The sequence below is a fragment of the Mytilus galloprovincialis genome, chromosome 5 (genome assembly GCF_965363235.1).
Source record: "Mytilus galloprovincialis chromosome 5, xbMytGall1.hap1.1, whole genome shotgun sequence".
Taxonomy (NCBI): Eukaryota; Metazoa; Mollusca; class Bivalvia; order Mytilida; family Mytilidae; genus Mytilus; species Mytilus galloprovincialis.
Genome location: NC_134842.1, coordinates 55,931,906 through 55,953,324, shown reverse-complemented (window position 1 = coordinate 55,953,324; position 21,419 = coordinate 55,931,906). Strand labels below are relative to the sequence as shown.

The 21,419-nt window shown below is 32.5% G+C and overlaps 1 protein-coding gene across 1 annotated transcript in view; it reads left to right on the top strand.

Moving 5' to 3' along the window:
• The window catches only part of LOC143076075 (sodium-dependent serotonin transporter-like), a 42,432-nt gene that overhangs the window by 14,850 nt on the left and 6,163 nt on the right, over positions 1–21,419 (top strand). The window contains exons 2-11 of the mRNA XM_076251710.1: positions 7,252–7,386; positions 8,096–8,429; positions 8,931–9,069; positions 9,528–9,662; positions 10,950–11,053; positions 12,184–12,308; positions 15,215–15,327; positions 17,438–17,566; positions 18,741–18,840; positions 19,315–19,415. Of these exons, the coding sequence (XP_076107825.1) occupies positions 7,252–7,386; positions 8,096–8,429; positions 8,931–9,069; positions 9,528–9,662; positions 10,950–11,053; positions 12,184–12,308; positions 15,215–15,327; positions 17,438–17,566; positions 18,741–18,840; positions 19,315–19,415 (1,415 nt within the window). The remainder of the gene's footprint in view (positions 1–7,251; positions 7,387–8,095; positions 8,430–8,930; positions 9,070–9,527; positions 9,663–10,949; positions 11,054–12,183; positions 12,309–15,214; positions 15,328–17,437; positions 17,567–18,740; positions 18,841–19,314; positions 19,416–21,419) is intronic.

Below are 21,419 nucleotides of genomic sequence, written 5' to 3'. Positions count from 1 at the left end.
CTTGACAGTTTAACCTCGTTTTCTCCTTTGTTATAACTCGATATCACGTGGTTTACAAATTATAAATTCATATTTATGATCATTAAACATTGCCCATCTTCTGCGCATTGTATTGTTGCGGTATGGTAGTCCACAGTTAACAATTCCTGTAGGATTATAAATAGGGTCCAAGTCGTTCAATCCAGGAACGTACCATCCCGACGTTCCTCCACCAAACCAAAATATTTTATATGCAATAATTCTTCAATTTTCAATGACTTGATCAGCCATATCTAACCCTGCTACCCATCTGCAGTCTTCAGTAGGACCTCGCTGTACCAACGTACAATTTGCCTGAAAACAGTAAGACTTGCGTGTTATACTGGTAATAGGTAACTATACATATTAGTTTTGTTTTTGCATTCTGAGTATGTAAATTAACCGGAACACCTATTATTATAAGAAGTAAGAAGATTTGGTATGATTAACAAAGAGACAACTCTCCATCAGTCACCAAAATGACATAGAATCTAGAAACTATAGATCACCGTACGGCCTTCAGTAAGGAGCAAAACCCGTACCACACGAAAAGCTTTAAAAAGGCCCAGAAATGAAAAATGTTAAAATATTTACCCGTCCGCGTCTACTTGTATTTTTATCCATCTGATGAGCTAATCCTTTTTCAAATGATTTTTCGTTCTTATGTTGTACTGTTATACCACTGTCCAAAGTTAGCGGAGGATTGGGATCCCGCTACAACTTTATTATTTTTATTTTTAACCCCGCCACATTCTGGATGTACGTGCCTGTCCCAAGTCAGGAGCTTGTAATTGTAATTCAGTAATTGGCGTTTGTATATGATTGATTGATTGTTGGTTGCTTTACGCCGCATGAGCACAAAAAGGCTATATCGCGGCGACGCGTTTGAATATGTGTTACATATTTGTTTTTCGTTCATTTTTCCTTAAATTAGGTCGTTAGTTTTATTCGTTTAAATTGTTTTACATTGTCATTTCGGGGCTTTTAATAGCTGACTATGCGGTATGGGCTTTGCTCATTGTTGAAGGTCATACAGTGAGTTATAGCTGTCAATTTTGTCTCTTGTGGAGAGTTATCTCATTGACAATCATACCACATCTTCTTTTTTTTACATAAACGAGAAAATTAACGGCGAGATGTATGTACAAAACAAATAAAAACTGATTAAATATGATAAACGTTAACAAACGGCAACCACTGAATTACAGTCTCCTGACTTAGGAAAGGCATATATACATTACGTGAAAAATTGTCTAAACTCTGTTCACTGTTTTTTCTTTGTCATTGTTGATTATTTCCGAGGTTTATTGGTCAATTAATATGTTGTTTTCAATACATTCGGTATCATTTCGAAGAACAGAAAACTTGTTTTAAAATAAACTGATATATGACATTATTGAATCTTTACGGACTACTGGATTCATGTAGTTCATAAACTGACAAGGTCAATGTGGCCACTTAACATTATTAAACAAAAATTGAGATTGGAAATTGGAATATGTCAATGAGACAACAACCCGATCAAAGAGCAGACTTCTGTGAATTATTTTAACATAGAATAAAATCTAATTCTACCTGAAGATGTATATCAATTTATCATGTTGGTATATTGTATACCTTTGCCGAACTAACTGACGCAGATTGTATATACAAAACATACATGCATGATGTTAAATCGTAAACCAAAACTCGACATTGACGAGAGAAATCTATTGGAACTAGGCGAATTAAAAATTTTAAGCCGTTTCGATGCTGCTCTTGATACTAATAAGTTACTTACCTGAGTATTAATGTCATAGATGATATTTTGCGCTGACGCCACTGCTACAATCAACCCAAAAGAGATAATGCTTATCAACATATTTCTTTCACAACATAAAGAATATTGATAAGCAAAAGGCCTGCTCTATTTATACGATAAACAAAACAGGATGCGTTAAATGAATAATGTCTTCAACTTTGTGTCTCATATTTCAGATCCTGACAATATTGTAAGAAATACTGTTTGTGACTGCATAATAAATATATTTGTTTTATTAATAGGAGAAATTTTAAGGGACTTTTTGTAATTGGAAAAAGTAAGATTATGAATATTTAATTCATCTATCATTAACAAATTATAAAATGATTATTGTATGACCATGAATAACAAATTATGCAAACCAGTTGGTGTCGGAAAAGCAGGTGCATAATTTATATAAATCAAAGTACAATAAATAGAAAAATAATATAACAAACATAACAAGGAATCTAAATTAATGCACGTGTGTGTTAACATGAAAACTCATTAATATTGTTTTTATTTATAAATTGAATGGTTTACAATACTTTTAATTGTTTGAATTACTAAGGATTTTCTACTGTGCACAGGAATAGATAACCGTAACTATACTTGATCAAACCTTCGGAATTTTTTATTTGGGCCTCATTGCTCTTAAGCTTCGAACTTTATTTTGCCTTTTAACTTGTTTGATGCGAGCGTTCTGAAGTTAAACACGCGTCTGGCTTGCAAAATAATAATACTGCTATCTTTGATGACAGAGCAATTGAAACACGAAGAACAAAGTCGGTTATTATGAAATAGTTATTAACTTTTGAAGAATGAAAAAGTTACTGTATTTCAGCAAGAAGCATGTGTTACGTGGTTTTCATATTCATGTTAGGAAATAGAATATGAAGATACATATATACTGCTGAACGTTAAACGAATACTCATCGTTTATTATGCCTCATTTATGTGCATTATGTTTTCTGGTCTGTGCATCCGTCCGTCCGTTTATTAGTTCGTTCGTCTGTCCCGCTTCTGGTTAAAGTTTTCGGTTGAGGTAGTTTTTTTTTGAAGTTGAAATCCAATCAACTTGAAACTGAGTATACATGTTTCCTATGATTCCATTTTTCATGTAACATGACATTAATTTTAATCATGAACACAGGTGCAAACATTATCTATCTTGCAATTTATCTTTGTTTTACTTTTGCACAATAAAATCCTACATGAAAAGATAAATATGTTTATGAGAATTATTTCATTAAAATAATAACTTCTAAATAAAGGCAATAGTAGTATACCGATGTTCAAAACTCATAAATCGACAGAAAAAAAAAAACGAATCCGAGTCACTAACCAAAACCGAGGGAAACGCGATAAATGTAAGAGAATGACGATACAACATTAAAATGTAACACACACAGAAACGAACTAAGCATTAGACAAAATCTGATGAGGATAACAAATATAACATCAAAACTACATGCATGAATTTGGGATAGAAAAGTACCGTGACACGTCTTATAATAATGTGAATTCACACTCAAATATAAGAGGAAACAAACGACACAAAAGAAACACAACGTTAAATGTAATACACACAGAAACGAACTATAATATAACAATGACCATATTCCTGACTTAGTACAGGACATTTAAATAAAAACAAATGATGGGTTGAACCTGGTTTTGTGGCATGCCAAACCTCCCTCCTTTATAGCCATGTTAGATATAACATTAAAATGACAACACAACATTACAGGACTCCAAAACAAATAAATAAGAGAACACAATTGACAAAGAAACACACGAATTATAGCTAACAAAAGGCACCAGGTTTAAAATTTAATTCGCCAGATGTGCGTTTTGTCCACACAAGACTTACTATTGACGCCCAGATACAAAAGTTTGAAAGCCAAAACAAGTACAAAGTTGAACAGCATTGAGGACCAAAAGTTCAAAAAAGTTGTGCCAAAAAACGGCCAGGGTTTTCTGTTAGGTACCAGAACATTCCTATTATTTAGAATAATTTATATTTTTACAAACAGTTAATATCATAAAATGACTATATAAAAGATATACATGATAAAACTGAAGTATTAACTAATTACAGAAAACAACCGGACACATTACATAACCCGACACAATCCAAAACAATCCAACGCAAAAAATAGACACACCCAAATTAGTCAAGGCATCAACGGAAAGTGACGTCACATTTGAAATTGTAAAAAGGATAAAAAAATGACTTCACATTTGAATTTGTAAAACAGCACACCAAAAATGAAAAATGACGTCACATTTGAATGAATAAAACTATCTGTCAAAAATAAGATAGAATTAGGATTGATTTAATATTATATTTGTACTAAATACTGACATTACATTTAATAACATAACATAACCATGCTTCAAAACATGCATCATTATTTTATAATGCCACATTACTTTGTATATTATAAAGCATGGATGGTGATAACTCCGGAATCAGAGGTTTTATCATTGTTATGATCTATTTTGATAATCTAAGGACAATAGATTCCTGGTCCCCCGAAAATATCAAATAGATAGATAATATATAAAGAATATACCAATGAATTCATTGACACCACAACAAGATAAGACGAACAATAGACTAAACGCATGGCGTACATATGTTAAGCTTGATATCCATGCCGAATTTATCTATAACTGTTTTATGCTCAATTTAAAGAATATTTTAGGGATCTATTTTGTCCTGTCCACGCATGTATATTTTGCATTCGAGCGTTTATTACAAATACCCTTTGCTGTGTATGACATTTAGCATTCATTAGATTTATTGAGTAACTGACCACAACAAGTACTTTCCGATGATCAGTAGTTATCGTTACCTTTATATTTATGTGGTTCATAAGTATTTCTCGAATTCTCGTTTTAATATAGATTAGACCGTTGGTTTTCCTGTTTAAATAGTTTCACACTTTAGTCATTTTCCATGCCCTTTATAGCTTACTGTTCGGTGTAAGCCAGGGCTCAGTGTTGACGACCATACTTTGTAGATTGTGACTTGGATAGAGAGTTGTTTCACTGGCACTCATATCATATCTTCTTATATCTATTCGATGAAAATAGGTGATTCAGGGAAAAAGAAAATTGTATACTAAATAATAATCGATAGAAAAACCAACACTGTCGTACATATCGAAAACTCATAGCAGAATAATGTTTCATGACACATGGCTTATAAATGTAAATAGGCAGGATTACATAAGGATAAAATATGCAAATGTGAACTTTATATTCCTAGAGAAATATGCATTTAATCATATTTTCTATACTTTGATATGAATTCATAGACTTGATAATAAACGATCAGAATAAGAAAACATGGATCGATTAAGCAAAATTCTTCACAGAAAACTAGAAATGCTTATGAATAAAAGTACCATGATCAAAGAATAATTGGAATAATATGATATATCGGGATTTGATCAGAAACCATTCTAATGACGTCATCAGGATCTAGTCGGTTTGTCGATGACAAATACTAACTTATTTAACTTTAGTGGTCAGCTTCTCAATGAACGTTTAGATTCGTAATTTTATACATACAACACGGGTATTTGTAATACATTCACGATTTTAAAATATACATGTGCGAGTATAAAGAGCCTTCTAAATAAGAGAAAAACAAAGTGTATTTTTGTTCTATTAAACATAAAATATTTATAAATACATTCATGATAGATACCAGACTTATCATTGTGTATGCCAAACTCGCGTTTCGTCTACTAAAGACGCATCAGTGATGCTCGAATCAAAAAAGTTAAAAAGGGTAAATAAAGTACGAAGTTGCAAAGCATAATTGATGACCAAACATTTCGTAAGTTTTGCCAAATACAGCCAACTAATTTATTATTCGTCATGTGTAAATGTGGAATTCTAATTGGTTAATATGAAGGAGACAATCCTCTCTATTCAATGGCAAAAACCCTACTACTCTTTACGGAGACGCTTGGTCAACTATTTTTGCACTTTTCACTTTATATATGGATGATTGTTGTGTACAAGACGTCATAATTTATTACTTTGCATTTGAAATTAAACAAACAGCCAATACAGAACATTCAATTTTAAATTTACCAAGTTGTCAACCTTGGCTGCTCCGCGGTTTGCAATGTTTTCACGGGGTGACAGTCTGATCTATCACCCTCTCAGCTATGAGTTATGTATATATATTATAGTAATCTATTCTTGGGATAGAAAATCCTTAATCTTTCGAAAATTCAAAGTTTTGTCTACAGTTGATTTATAATAACTAGAACACACCCGCGAAATCGCGGGCATATACAGCTAGGACAATCCATAAGTGCTTTTTCTTTTGAGAGCCTTATTAACATGCCACTGGTAGGATATGAATCTTGTATAAATGACTAAAACCGACTAAGGCCAATTTGAGGGTGGTCGGAGGGGTCCTGATCCCGAAATCCCGAGATGCAGAATTTAAAGAAATTCATATTCATATTCTGAAATTGAAAAATATATTCCCGGATCCCGTAAGAAACAATCCCCAAATCCCGGGCTTAAAAAACACGACCCCGACGTCCCGAAAAAGGTCCTGCCTCCCTCTAATCTATACCCTACTTTCATTTTTGCCAAATCACTACTTTTACTTCCAACAATAAGTTTTTATGACCCATTTATGGGCATTATGTTTTCTAGTCTGTGCGTCCCTTTGTTCGTCCGTTCGTCCGCCCGTCTATCCCGCTTCAGGTTGAAGTTGAAGTTTAATCAACTCGAAACTTAGTAAATATAGTGCCGATGTGGCATCTGTGTACTATGGACACATTCTTGTTTCCACATGTTTTACTTATTTTGATATATATTCAACTGGTATGACCCCTTAAATAGTAATATATTTCAAAGAAAACTGCAGACAGAATACAGAGAGTCTATATATATTAAAGTATTATAATCGTAGTTTACATGTAGATAAACGCGAAAAATAATTATTCTCTCTAAGGAGGTATAATAGTTGTGGTTCTGGCGATCTAAACACCATGATATAGAGAAAGCTCTGATTAGCTTATTTATTTTTTCATTTTTATTATCTATCATACGATTGGTTGTACTTATGGGTGTTTCAAACCGGAAGTTTATCTATGACTAAAAGTCAGTCTGATGACGGAATCAATATTCGGACTCCTTTTTTTCGTTTTTCTCCAAAAATAACACAATCTGAATAATCATAAGAATGGATGACAAATGCGACTATGCATGTTACATATAGAACACAGATGCATGATGATTAATTTATCGTGGAAGGAAGAAAAGCGACACACAAAATGAGGTCTTATCGTTTAATAGTATAGATGATTTTATCAATGGTTATTTATATCAATACAGAAGAGCTGACTAAAGAGCATTCGGTAAATTAATATGTCAATTATTTTATAATATTGTCCGGCATGTTTTCTTTATAGGAGCTTTCTTGATACCATACGTTATAATGTTAATCTTTGGAGGATTGCCACTGTTCTATATGGAACTTGCATTAGGTCAGTTCCAAAGATGTGGGTGTTTGACGGTCTGGAAGAGAATATGTCCCGCTTTAAAGGGTAAGTTACATGTTGTGTGTGAAATATATAGATACAATGATATCACAGGCACTTGTTTCATTATTTGTTTTTCTATATACTTTAATATAGAAAAAAAAATCTGAGAAAAGTGCCTGTAATTGATATCATATTCAAAAATCGTCTTTCATTTACTTTAATTTCTTGCAAAATTTAATTTGTATTAAAAATATAGCATGAGTTGTTATTCATAACACATATCTGTGTTGTTATATTTATAAAAAAAAATGACAAACTCTAGAAAACAACCAATAAAAAGTACCCCTAACAGTTTTACGCCAGTCATGGCCCCCACACTATACATCAAAATAATCAAAGTTTATAACTATACATGACACGTGGTTCAGAAATTGACAAAAAAAAGATAAGAAACCAAGATTATCAAAAACCACAACTAAAATAAAAGTGAAACCTTTCCATCTTGAAACTTAGAGACCAAACTTAAAGGTCAAAAATTGAAATAGTTACAATTTAAACAAAACAAGACACAACTAAAACCTATACCTACAAGTAGATAAGATCTATCCAAAACCGTCTTTAATGTACATGACAGTGTATCTTTTGTGCAATGAATTCGAAAATGGAGATCCCTATAACTTGAGATAACCAATACTATAGAAACACAATCTATATTGACATTACTAATATTTTTGTATGAATAATGTTTCACTCTTTTGTTGCCTTTTTTCAGGAATTGGATTAGCAATAGTTGTAATTGCAACTTATGTTTCGTGGTATTACAACACTATAATTGCATGGGCAGTGTTCTATTTTTTCTCAGCAATGGCATCAGATGTGCCATGGAAATCTTGTAATAATTCATGGAATAGTATAGACAAATGTGTGGTATATGAAGGACGAGGTGCAGTTCAAAATACTATTGACTCCAAACATTTGCTAAATATCAGTTCAGAAAACAATGCGAATAATTCCGTTACATTGAATCCATTGAATCTGACTATTGCAAACGTAACCAATATCACTATAGTCGACGACACAAAGACGGCAACAGAAGAATTCTTTGAGTAAGATGTGTTAAGTTTCTTTTGTCAAATTTTACTAGAACTGTTTAACTTAAGGATCCCAGTTACTTCAAAAGGGATTATTTAGAATTATTGGTTTTTAGTATAGTGTTCACTGTCTAATTCCCTCATAGATGAAAAGGCATCAATAAACTTCTATATTGAAGTCGAAAGAAAGTCTATTGAAAAAAAATAAATGCACCACTGTTTCAATAAGTCGTAGAGATTCTTTTTGCGTAAGCAAATAAAATATAATTATAGACAAAATACGGGTTTGCCACAATATGATCATATTTCTTTTATAATCATTATTAATTAACCATCGTATGAATTTAATATCGGTAAAATGTCACATGGAAATGTTTTAATGAGTTTCCACCATCATTTCATCTTATCATCTGTGTTTATGTTATGTTATAACTTTTGATGAACTTCGTTTTACCATTATAACTATATGGTATTTGAGAAATAAAGAATCTTGAATCTTGAAATCTTTCATTGTAGATATCAAGTACTCGGGTTAAATTATGCCGATGCCCTTGAAGATGTAGGAGGTGTAAACTGGATATTAGCTTTATGTCTGTTTGGAGTATTTATTATAGTTTACTTTGCAATGTGGAGAGGAGTCAAAAGTTCCGGGAAGGTACATGTCAAAACACAAGATTTAGAATAAAAAACATAAACATACTGAATGAAAAAAATGATATACATTGCAAGAGTACGATATTTAAATACATGATCACCAAATATGAGTAACTGGGTCTGACTAGAAGAGCAGAAACTAATGAACCTTCCGGAACAAATTAGGTAACGACCACAAGAAAAAGGGGTATTATTTCTTAAAAACATATTTTGAAAAAGAATATTGTGGTCTAGCAGATGATAAAAAAAATCTGGAATCAAAAACCTCATGGTGATAAATTTTGGAAAAAATAGTTAGATTGATTTGATTGATAGCGTTGAAAACTAACCGTGAAATGGTTTCGCTCAAGTTAACTTCTGGTTTTCAGTTGGGATAATATAATCAAGAACAAAACTAGCCGAACTAAAGCATTTAATATCATGTATTGTAATACTAATAATATTTCTTTGACTTAACAGGCAGTGTGGATAACAGCAACAATGCCATATGCAGTTCTGATAATCTTGTTAGTGAGGGGTTGTTTGTTATCAGGCTCATGGAAAGGCATTATGTATTATCTTACTCCAGATTGGAATAAACTCCTAGAAACTAGAGTAAGTATATCACTGGTCATAAGTTTACATAGATTACTTTAAATATAGACATTATTGCGTGGTTTCTATTTATGCGAATAATGCGACTTGGTCAGTGTCGATAACAAGAACTCTGCGGACATCTAAAAAAATGAGAATGGAAATTGGGAATGTGTCAAAGAGACAACTATCCAAACAAGTTCAAAGAGCAGAAAATAGCAGAAGGCCACCAATGGGCCTTCAACACAGCGAGAAAATCCCGCACCAAAAGTCCGGCTTTAGCTGGCCCCTTATCAGAATGTGTACTATTTCAATGACAATGGACGTAGCAAAAACATATATATGTATGCTATGTACTGAAATCGCAATAATTAATCTCGCATCTTTATTTCGTTCTTTAAAAATCGCAATAATAAATGAACGCAGTATTTTCTGAATCAACAGTATAATATTCCAATAAGTGCATTTAGCATAAGTGTATATATATGTAGCCAAATCTTACGATCAAAGTCTTAACCGCAAAAAGACACAATTATATAATATGAATAAATTTACAAGTTTCAGGCGCATCAATTTTGGAATCTTTTATATATAAAATCCTTTTTTACATAATTATGTAAGAAACATTTGATCTATTCTGTGAATGTACGTATTTTCGGTCACGTCACGTCTATTTTCACTGAACAAGTATACGCATTTTGTTTGGTGCCAGATGATGCCGTACTCCGGGTGTGGGATTATCCCGCTGTGTCTAAGACCTTTTGATGGCATTCGGTTGTTTTCTGTCCTTTGGTCGGGTCGTAGTTTCTTTTACATATTCTCCATTTCCAATCTCACTTTTAAACGAAAAAGCAACTCACAATTAGTAAACAGACCTTTTTTTGAAACTCACCAGAACAGTGTAAGTTTGTTTTTTAACTACATATGTCTTAGAAACGAATCACACTCTTCGACATAGAAATATCTTCAACAGACTTGTTGCAAGAGGGAAAACCAAGAATAAGCTCAGTCTTTCATGTTTCGGTGTTTCGTTTCGGAAATTTCTCTGTCTTAATTGTTTTTGTCCTGGAACAGTCCTTTTTTTCCAACTTATGAATGTGATTGTTTTCGTGTATCCATCTTTTAGAAAAAGACACATTACAAAGAAGTATATAACTATATCTATATTTCAACTGGACTATGACATTTACTTTTGAAGAACTAAATCGTATTGTTGAGTAACGATTGTTTTTTAGTTAGTGACATTTATTATCATCTTAAGTTATCAACCACAATCTAGTCGACAAATATCTTAAATTCTAATTACAGATATGGATTGCTGCGGCAGCACAAATTTTCTTTTCGTTAGGTCCAGGTTTTGGTGTCCTTTTAGCGCTATCAAGTTACAACAAGTTAGACAATAACTGTTACAGGTAATTACGGAAGACTCACTATTTTTGATGAGGTTATCACTTTCTGCTCCTTATGAGAGAAAGGGGAGGGGTGTGGGTGGTCGTGTTGTCTAAGAAGCCGAAATACTGTAAATACTGTAAATACTGAAAAAAATGCACTCTCAGTTTCTTACATACGTTTGCAAAGTTTGCATAAACTTTGACAAACAATAGAGTGCATTTCTTTCTTACCAAAGTTAGAAACAAATGTAGCGTTTATTCTAACAAACAATGAACGACAAACTGTAAACGCATTTTTAGCGAGTTCATAGTTTGTCAAAGTTTATGTAAACTTTGCAAATGTATGTTAGAAACAAATGATCAAAACATGTGCGCGCTTATTCGTTTGCATCGTTTGTGTTAGAAAGAAATGCATCCATACACTCGCTGAAAATGCGTCTACAGTTTGTCAGTACAAACGCTGCATTTCTTTCTAACTTGAACATTACATCAATCATCTTCACATATGTTTCCACTACAAAAAATTGATTCCAACGAAAGAAAAGAGGTTTAAACCTGATTGTCAGAACTTTGGTTAGAAAGAATAGCACTCAAGATATCCCGTTACAATATTTTTTTAATCTAACTAAATAGTTAAATTTAAGGAGTGTAAAAATGTTTCACTGTAAAATGTTTGAATAACTTGGTCGGAATTGCCCTCGAACGTCACTGTCGAATCTTTTGTAAAGAAACGAGCGTTCGGCGTACGTATTTTAAAGTCCTGATCTATCTATAATAAGTGTATCAAATTGGTCAATTGGCCTGGTACTGTACACTAGACGCACAATTTAGTAAACAATAACTTTGCTGTTCGACGTTCAATAGCCATCCATTATCATATTGTATGCATGATAACTGTAAACCAACTTATTTTTGAGAGCGATTTATTTTCGCGACTTTCGAGAGGAGAAAAATAACGCGAATAAGCAAATCTTTATTAATCTACACAAATAGATAAGAATATCGCGAATATAAAAAGCTGTGAAATGGACTACAATTAGTAAAACGCGAAATAAAGTATCCGCGAAAATAAGTTGGTTTACAGTATACCATAATAATTCTATTGTTGATGGCTAGGAAAACTATATCACTTGCTATGGGTTTTTTTTCAGAGATGCATTACTGACCAGTACGATAAATTGTATAACAAGTTTCCTGGCAGGGTTTGTTGTATTTTCGGTCCTTGGTCATATGTCACATATGTCTGGGAAAACAGTGGATAACGTGGCTAGAGATGGTACTGACCTTTTAAGGACAAAATGGAGTGCTATTACATTAGTTTAAACATATTTATTTATAGTGGATTGGGATACAAGTTTTGCAAATTATACAAATCCCTTTCCACTTTGCGATTAACTATACTGTTCTGCAAGAATGAATACCCATCTGTTATATTTGGGATAGCCTTCCCACTATTTTAAAATAGATCATTAATTGTTGAATGCGGAACTAGCATTTGACTCTTCATGTACTGTCTTAATTATCAAAATATTAAGTGGATTTTGTATCATTGCCAATAAGACAACTATCCATCAAAAAATCGAATGAAGTGGATGTTATCTATCATAGGCAACTGTGACGCCTTCAACAATGAGATGATACATACCATAGTGTCGGCTATGAAATAGGGACGAAAGATACCAAAGGGGCAGTCAAACTCATAAATCTAAAACAACTGACAACGCCATGGCTAAAAATGAAAAAAGACATACTGGGCGACGTCCGAGCCAGTTTCCTGTTAGATCTTCGTAAATTCATGCAATTGTAGTTTTGCTACTGGGCGGATGATGTCCTCGGGGACAAAATGTCCACCAGCAGAGACATCGACCCAGTGGTTATAAAAGAGGGACGAAAGATACCAAAGGGACAGTCAAACTCATAAATCTATGACATGCCCTTACATGTTACAGGAAAATATGAAACAATTCATTTGAGAAAACTACCGGCCTAATTTATAATCAAACAATTTACGAAAAATTAGTATGACCGGCATGAACCAACGACATCTACTAAACTACAAGCTCCTTCCTTTTATAATCACATTAGAATGCGGCGGGCTTAATTTTGTTTGAAGGCACCAACCCTCCCCTCACCAAGAACAGTTGTGTAACAGTACAACGTAAGAGCAACTATGAAAATTAGTTGAAGAGGATTTAACTCAACAAATCAGAAAAAAAAATCTGACAAAAACACAGACTGGAAGTGGTAGGATGTTGATATAGCCTTACGCATGTGCGATTAAGCTTCCATATTCAGTAAAAAAATGACTAATGCTCAACAATATATTTAAACAGGAACGTACCGCAACGTAACTGAATCAAACATCAGTGTGCCTTCAACCATACACATGTTTTTCAGCAACAACTCAAACTAGAGTATCATTTGATTTAAGCTAAATCTTATAAACTTAGGTTCAAACTAAAACGAGTTAAAAAAGCGAGACATTGACCGATAACTGATCGTTCAGTTATTGCTTCTTACATGTACTTCATCAGTTGGAAATCGACTTTAATCTGGTATCTTGTAGTAGATAATATTTCAACTAAAGTATAATTAAGTAATTATTTAATTTCGAAATGTACTAATGTCGAGTTTGAATATTATTGTAACGTGTAACCGGGAGATCAATGGATCCGTATCTGAATTAATCAGGATTTCAAGTGTTCAGCTCAATGTTTCACTACAAACAGTTGAATTTTCCTATTCAAAACAATCAACACATCCATAAATGAATTCAGAACGAAAATATATACACAGCATAATGCACATAAATCAAAATATAAGGTGAAGTACCTCATTCACAATGCATAAACACACTGTATCATAACAAAATATATATACACAATTTCATTATGCAATCACTTTGCAACATGTATCAGACCGATTTATTCACAATGTCACTAATAGATTACTATGCAACATGCATACGGCCCTTTATTCCACAATATCACCAACAGATTACTTTGTAACATGCATCAAGTAAGTATCACACAAAACGTATGAATACAAAATCACATATATTATACAACTTCTATTTACAACGTCCACCAATATGTAGTATCACCTTGTTAGTCTGCAACTAACCACAATAACACAATGACACATTCACACGTGTACGAATCCTTCAATGCACAAGGAATATATATATATTTTAACACAGCTGAACTCACGCACTAAATATCCCTTTGAGTTCCCACGCAATGAATTATCCAAACTGGTAAGTTTTACCAGTGCACTTTCACTAATACAACTCCGCAATATTACAACTTGCAACACCAACAAGTATACACCTTGTATTCTCACTAATACAATCTATGAAGTATTCACACTTCCACATAGTATAACGTGCAACACCAGCAAGTATACAGCTGGTATTCTCAATAATACAATAATTTATTATATATATAAGGTCACTTTGTACATTGTATCACAATCACTATTGCAATATTCACATATAAATCCGAACACTATTCATATATATATCCTTGGTATTCCCTCAATTCACTCTACTTACCAGTTGGAAAATAATCCCTTCAACGGTCCAATTAAAACTGACAAAGTTTATCTGTCTTGAGCTGGTTTATATACTACCATCTGGTATTAAATTTAAAGAGGTGAACATCAAGATTATACCAACTTTAGGGGTGTTTTAAGTAACAGATGGTGCTCCAATTATAGGGAAAATTATTGTACAGATAGAAAGTTTTAACACAACTAACAGGAAAATACAACTGATATTTCACATCAAAACAAATGAACTATGACCGATTTCCGTTACACTATATTATTGTGTATGGGTAATGATACACATGTTTATGTTTTTGAATAATACACATCATAATGGTGTATGTTACAAATGTTTGTTTTAAAATTAGTAACCAGAGGTTAAAATTGATAACGGTACTGGTACTGTGCTTTGTATTTGTTTTAATATCATGAATACCGCTGGAAAACTGGTGTAATATTCATTCTGCTATGTGCAAAGTCGCTTCTTAAAAAAGGGAGAAAAAAGAGTAAAGTTTGCCAAATTAAAACCAATGCATGTAATTAATTATGCAAAACTGATATCAATTCGTCAATTTAAATATGTACAATTATCAGTTTTGACCAGTTACATAATTATCTTTATTATATTTGTTTCAGATGTTGGATTGATATTTATTGTTTATCCTGAGGCTCTGTCATCATTAGAGTTATCTCCCTTCTGGGCAATCTTATTCTTTTTTATGCTTATTACACTTGGGTTAGATACAACAGTAAGTATAAAAAAACTACATATGTCAAAGCAACACGAATGGCCCCGTTCCAAAAAGTTGAAAAATCTGCAATTTCAATAACACATGTGGACACAAACATGATGGTAGTCTCACATATCAAAAATCAGCTCAAAATCTGGAGTGGTATAGAAAAAAATCCGTATAACTATGATTTTCAACAATTTATCAAAGCTTATACTTGATATGTAACTCATCATGGTGAACTCACATATCAAAAATAGCCCAATATCTGAAGGCGTTTAGAAAAAAGTCCGTATAATGGTTTGTTGCGGAATGACAGAATGACGGAATTACGGAATTTCTGAATTTCTGAATTACGGAATTTCGGACAAGGGTTAAACTATATGGCACCGACAACTTCGTTGCGGGGCCATACAAATCCTCTTTGAATCAAAAGCTTGATACAAAGACTCAAAGGATTAAACTAGTTTTTCATTTAAATATTACTAGAACACCCCCGCGAAATCACAGGCATTTAGAGCGTATGTTAACTAGAATGATAAAAAGATTATAACTAGAGATTTTCAGGAAAAGTATCAGAAGTCATAGGTACTTGGGGACAGGGCAATTTTTTAGCCCTCCCCCTGTTTTCCATAGACCGATATTTTTTGTTTTTCTGTGTTTCTGTATACTATCTGTATACTATGAACATGCATAGTGTACAGAAAAACACGAAAATAATTGACCTGTCCCCAAGTACTTATGAAAATTATGAGTAATTTGAAAACAGTCGGGAGTCTTTTTAAGCTGGTTCTCCGCTGACTAATACACTTTGTTCATAGACTGTAAAGTAATACAACGGATTTCAGTGTAGAGTCTTTTATATTACGCAAAAGTAAGTCCGATGTGTTTTGTTCACTGTTTTTGCAAGGAACCAACAATGTTCCAAAAACCATGAAAATGATTTGCTTCTGTAACAACATCTATACTATTAAATGAGAAGACCTCATTTTGTGTGACGCTTCTCTTCCTTCCACAATAAATTAATCATTATGACTCTGTGTCCTATAGGTACAATGCATAGTCGCATTTATCATCCTTGCTTATGATTATTCAGTTTTGGGGTATTTTTTTGAGGAAAGCGAAGATAAAGGCGTCCGGATATTGTTTACGTCGTCGGACTTCAAGCTTTAATTTTAATCGCGCAATATTATACCTTCAGGGAAAACGGTAGTATTACATTTTCATAGCATTAGGTTGGGCTTTTGTGTACCCAAGACAGGTGAAGGAAGTCAACTTAGGTGCGCCGGGATTGGATGTAAGGGTACAATATATTTTTTTATTTATCTATGAATAACTGCAGTGTTTATATTTACAATATAAATTTTAAAACCTATTGAAATATTTTCTAGACAATCATTCGAAAAGGCTTTCAAAATTTTATAAATTTGCTGCAAAATGACGGTGGGCATGGATAACATAAACAAGCTCCGTTGGAAATTGGTCATGATACTATTTGGCTTCAATTTTTAAAATAGAGTAATAAAGTACTAACACCACACATAACTGTTTTATCCAGGTTTTTATTATAAAAAGTGGTAAAATTAGAAAATATCAGTATTGTCGCCTATGGCAGAATAAATAGTACCGTTTTCCCTTCATAAAATTGATAAATATAATATGCGTACAATATTGTTTGGAGTTATCCTTCTTTATCTGGTGTCGAATATTTATAGCAACTACCATAATTCAATAAAATTAAATAAAAGTTTATGATAAAACTTTCATTCTATGAATTAGATATTTTTAAATATGCGCATATATTAATGCAACATGTTGTGAACAAAAATACAGCCTTTGCCACTGGCTGTATGACTGGTAATAACTTATACTTTTAATTAGTGATCGACATCAAATATGTTATATTGTATCAAATCAATTGTATCTATATTATACATCGACATATTGTCCACTTATAATTCATAGATAACTTATTCTCCGTATAAGAAATCATTGCGTTAATGTTTGTTCATTTTAAGCGCCATGCGGTGAAGTTATGAAACGGGTTCAATTTTTAATACTTTTAAGTTATTAAGAAGGTAGAAGCCAATTTTGTAAAATCGACTCAGAGATCAATCTTTCATTTCAGTTTGGAGGATTAGAAGCAATAACTACAGGCATACTAGATGAGTGGCCACATTTACGAAAACACAGAAAATTGTTCGTTCTTGGTCTGATGTGTTATTGCTTTTTAGGTTCACTTCCTACTATTACATATGTAAGTACATAAAGTGAAATAACGAAATCCGAGGAAAATTCTGAACGGAATGTCCGGTAGGAAAAGGAAATTTTTTAAGCTCAAACATTTCAAACGAATGGATACCAACTGTCATATTCCTGACTTTGAACAGGTATTTTCGTTTGTAGAAAATGGTGGATTAAACCTGGTTTTATAGCTAGCTGAACTTCTCACATGTATGAAAATCAGAATAAATCTCAACAATTCCGAAGTTCTATCCTAAGCCTTATTTCATAAATTAGTTCTATGGCAGCTAAACCAACATACACGTTAATATTGTTAATACAAAGTTGCCAGGCTTAAAATTTGATGCGCCAGACGCGGATTTCGTCTACATACATTGTAAGACTCATCAATGACGCTCAGATCAAATATGTAAGAAAGCACAACTAGTACAAAGTTGAATAGCATTGAAACCAAAGATTCCAAAAAACTGTGCCAAATACGGCTCGTGTAATCTATGTCTGGTATAAAAAATATCCTTAGCATTTCGAATAATTCATACTTTAGCAAACAGTTAATTCATAGAAATTACCATATACTAAGGCTTGATATTCATGTCAACACTGAAGTGCTAGACTGGTGATACCCTCGGCTTCGAAACGTCCACCAGCAGTGGCATCGACCCAGTGGTGTAAATAGTTATAAAATGTAGTAGGCTTATAAATTGATACGCCAGACACGCTGAGGACCAAAAATCCCAAAAGTTGTTCCTAATACGGCTATGATAATCTATGCCTGAGATAAAAAAAAAAATCCTTAGTATTTCGAATAACTCTAACTTTTTTTGCAAACAATAAATTTATAAAAATGATCATATAATTTATATTCATATCAACACCGAAGTACTGACTACTGAGCTGATTATAACCTCTAGGACGAGATCCAGTGGTGAAAATAGTTAACAAAGGTACCTGGTATAATTTGATAAGCCAGACGCGCGTTTCTTCTACACTAGAGTCATCAGGGTTGTTAAGCCGGAGAAAAGTTTTATAAAAATAATCATGAAATGTTACAATTTGAAAAAAAACATGTACTCTCAAAATGTATATCTGATAATCAGGTGCTAAGTTATAGTATGTTTAGTGATTAAAATCTTTAAAAGATAAATGTTACTGTATAATATGAAATATTTATTACAATGTATTTACAGGGTGGAATATATGTCGTCCAGTTGTTGGATGTGTTTGGAGCTCCTATATCAATTATATTTGTTGTTTTCCTTGAATCTGTTGCTGTCTCGTGGATTTATGGTACTTCAAAAATGTTTTTTTCTTTTATATTAATTAAAGATTAAATACGTTTTGAAAATTAACAAGGCAATATTATTGAAATAATGTCTCAACAGATTGTCAGAAGATATTTTGTTTTTATTCTTTCATTTGTCTTGTCTTACTGATTTATTAATTCATATACAGACGAATACGTTTTGGAAGTGTTGATGAAATATAGAAATAAGAGATGCGGTATGATTGTCAATAAGACAATTCATCACAAGAGATCAAATAACACAGAAATTAACCATTTTATTATTTTCCTAAAATTTAGTTTTAATTTTGATATGCTTCCAAAAAGTTTGTATATAAATAATGTGTACTCCCCTTTAGAGTTAAGCAAAGTTGATATCAAAATTTTAGACAAACTATAAGCTCTCTTGTTTAAAGAATTTTTAATCCTCACATAAAGAATAAATAGAAAAAATAATTGTTGAGACTGCTTTTTTCCAGGTGTTGAAAGATTTAGTAACGACATTCAGTCAATGTTAGGATTTAGACCAGGGATATTTTGGAGAATATGTTGGACGACCATCAGTCCGTTGTTTTTATTTGTAAGTACAGCATCGATGGAAAACAAATTAAGCATTTATACAAATCGTTTAAGAAATATTTCACAAAACGTTGTTATTGCCTTTAAAACAACATTTTCAATAGAACCACTGATATCGAGTTTTCATTTTTTTAGCTTCACCAGAGCGTAGAGAAGATTGATTTCTTGTAACTATTTAAAATAAATTTATATACTGATACCAGATATCAGGAAGCAAACGATGAATACGATAAAACATTGCAGCAACTGGCTTAGAATTAATGTCATAGAATATATTGTTTTGCCTGCACTAATGATTTTATAACAAGCTAATATCGTATGTTTTTAGACATTGTTTTTTTTTTAAATCCAGCTCATCAATACTACTTTAGATTTGTTTTGCATTGATCAAGTATAGTATTTTATGTCTTCAAGTACAATAGTTTCATTGATCAAGTACAATGTTTTCGTTGATCAGTTACTGAATTTTCGTTGATCTGTTACTGAACTTTCGTTGATCAGTTACTGAATTATTATAAATGATGGCTGACAACCTAGCTTGTCTTTTTATCAGAAACAACTAATTGGTCTAATTTCCTAAGTACCAGTATCTAAAACAAACGAGACGATTTTAATTTTGAAATTATAAATTTCCCCACCTTAGTAGCAATATACCAACTTCACCTGCATATGGGATATATATTTCCCAACTTATTCGATATTCAAGAGCTTGCAGCTCCTACTCAGACTTTGTAAAACGTCATCAGTTTCTGAGTAGAAAGTTGATGAATCAGGGGTATGTCAAAGAACGTCTCGTCCTTTTTCTAAAAGAGTTCATCGGAAGGTACCAAGACCTTGTTGATAAATATTCCGTATCAACTTCACAACTACTACATGATGGTCTTGATGTATAGATTCTGCGTACTGATGTTGTTTATCATGTTAACAACGTGTTTTATTGTTCTTTCATTTGTCTTTGTTCTATTATTGATATTACTTTAACTGTTGGATTGTTTTATGTGATATCCATTTAGCGTGGCTCGGTACTTAAACATCCCGTCAATGTGTTTGTATTGTCTTTCATTTTTTGCGTGTGTTTTGTATATGCGACTTTTTGTATTTCTTTGGTTCTTATAAAGTGACTCTGTACTTTATAAGATCACGTCAGTATGATATTATTCTATTTTTTGTCATTATGATATATTTCTATTATAAATTACAAAATACGTTGAACCACAAACGTAAAAATTATTCAATCGGGTAGTGGAATGAACTATTTGTGAATTTTTATAATTCTATATATCTTTTGGACTATTTTAAATCTCGGTCTAATTCTGAAATTAAATCTTACATAGTTACCTTTGATTTTTAATCCTGTATGCTAACATTGCCTATGTGAAATTTTAAAATTGTTTGTATATACATTGAACGACAAATGTATGTGACGTAAAAAAATTTCTGACGTCAGACACGCGAATCAATGACCGTGTTTGTAGATAGATGTTTTTGTGTTCTGTTCAATTTAATGCTCTATAAAACCAGGTTTAATCCACCATTTTTCTACATTTGAAAATGCCTGTATCCAGTCTGGAATATGAAAGTTCTTGTCCATTCGTTTTTGATGTGTTTTGTTATTTGATTTTGCCATGTGATTATAGACTTTTCGATTAGATTTTCCTCTAAGTTCAGTGTTTTTGTGATTTTACTTTTTCCTTTAGCATTAGATGTTTTGTATGCGTTATGTACCTATTCTTTTCAAAGATGATATATGTTATTTTAAAGTGGATGAGGAATTGACAAAAAATGATAAGTTGGTATGTAGAGCTCATCCCTGATGTGAATAGACTATTTGCATATGAACGACTTTTACTCCGCATAAAATAATTTTCAACAGGTAATCTACTATGCGATAGGACATCCTGGCAGTCGGCTAAGTAAAAGAAACTAAAGGATGTAGGTTTTGGAATTCGTGTCAAATGTTCGGACTCCTTGTTGTTGTTCCATACAATACAATGTAAAATATTTT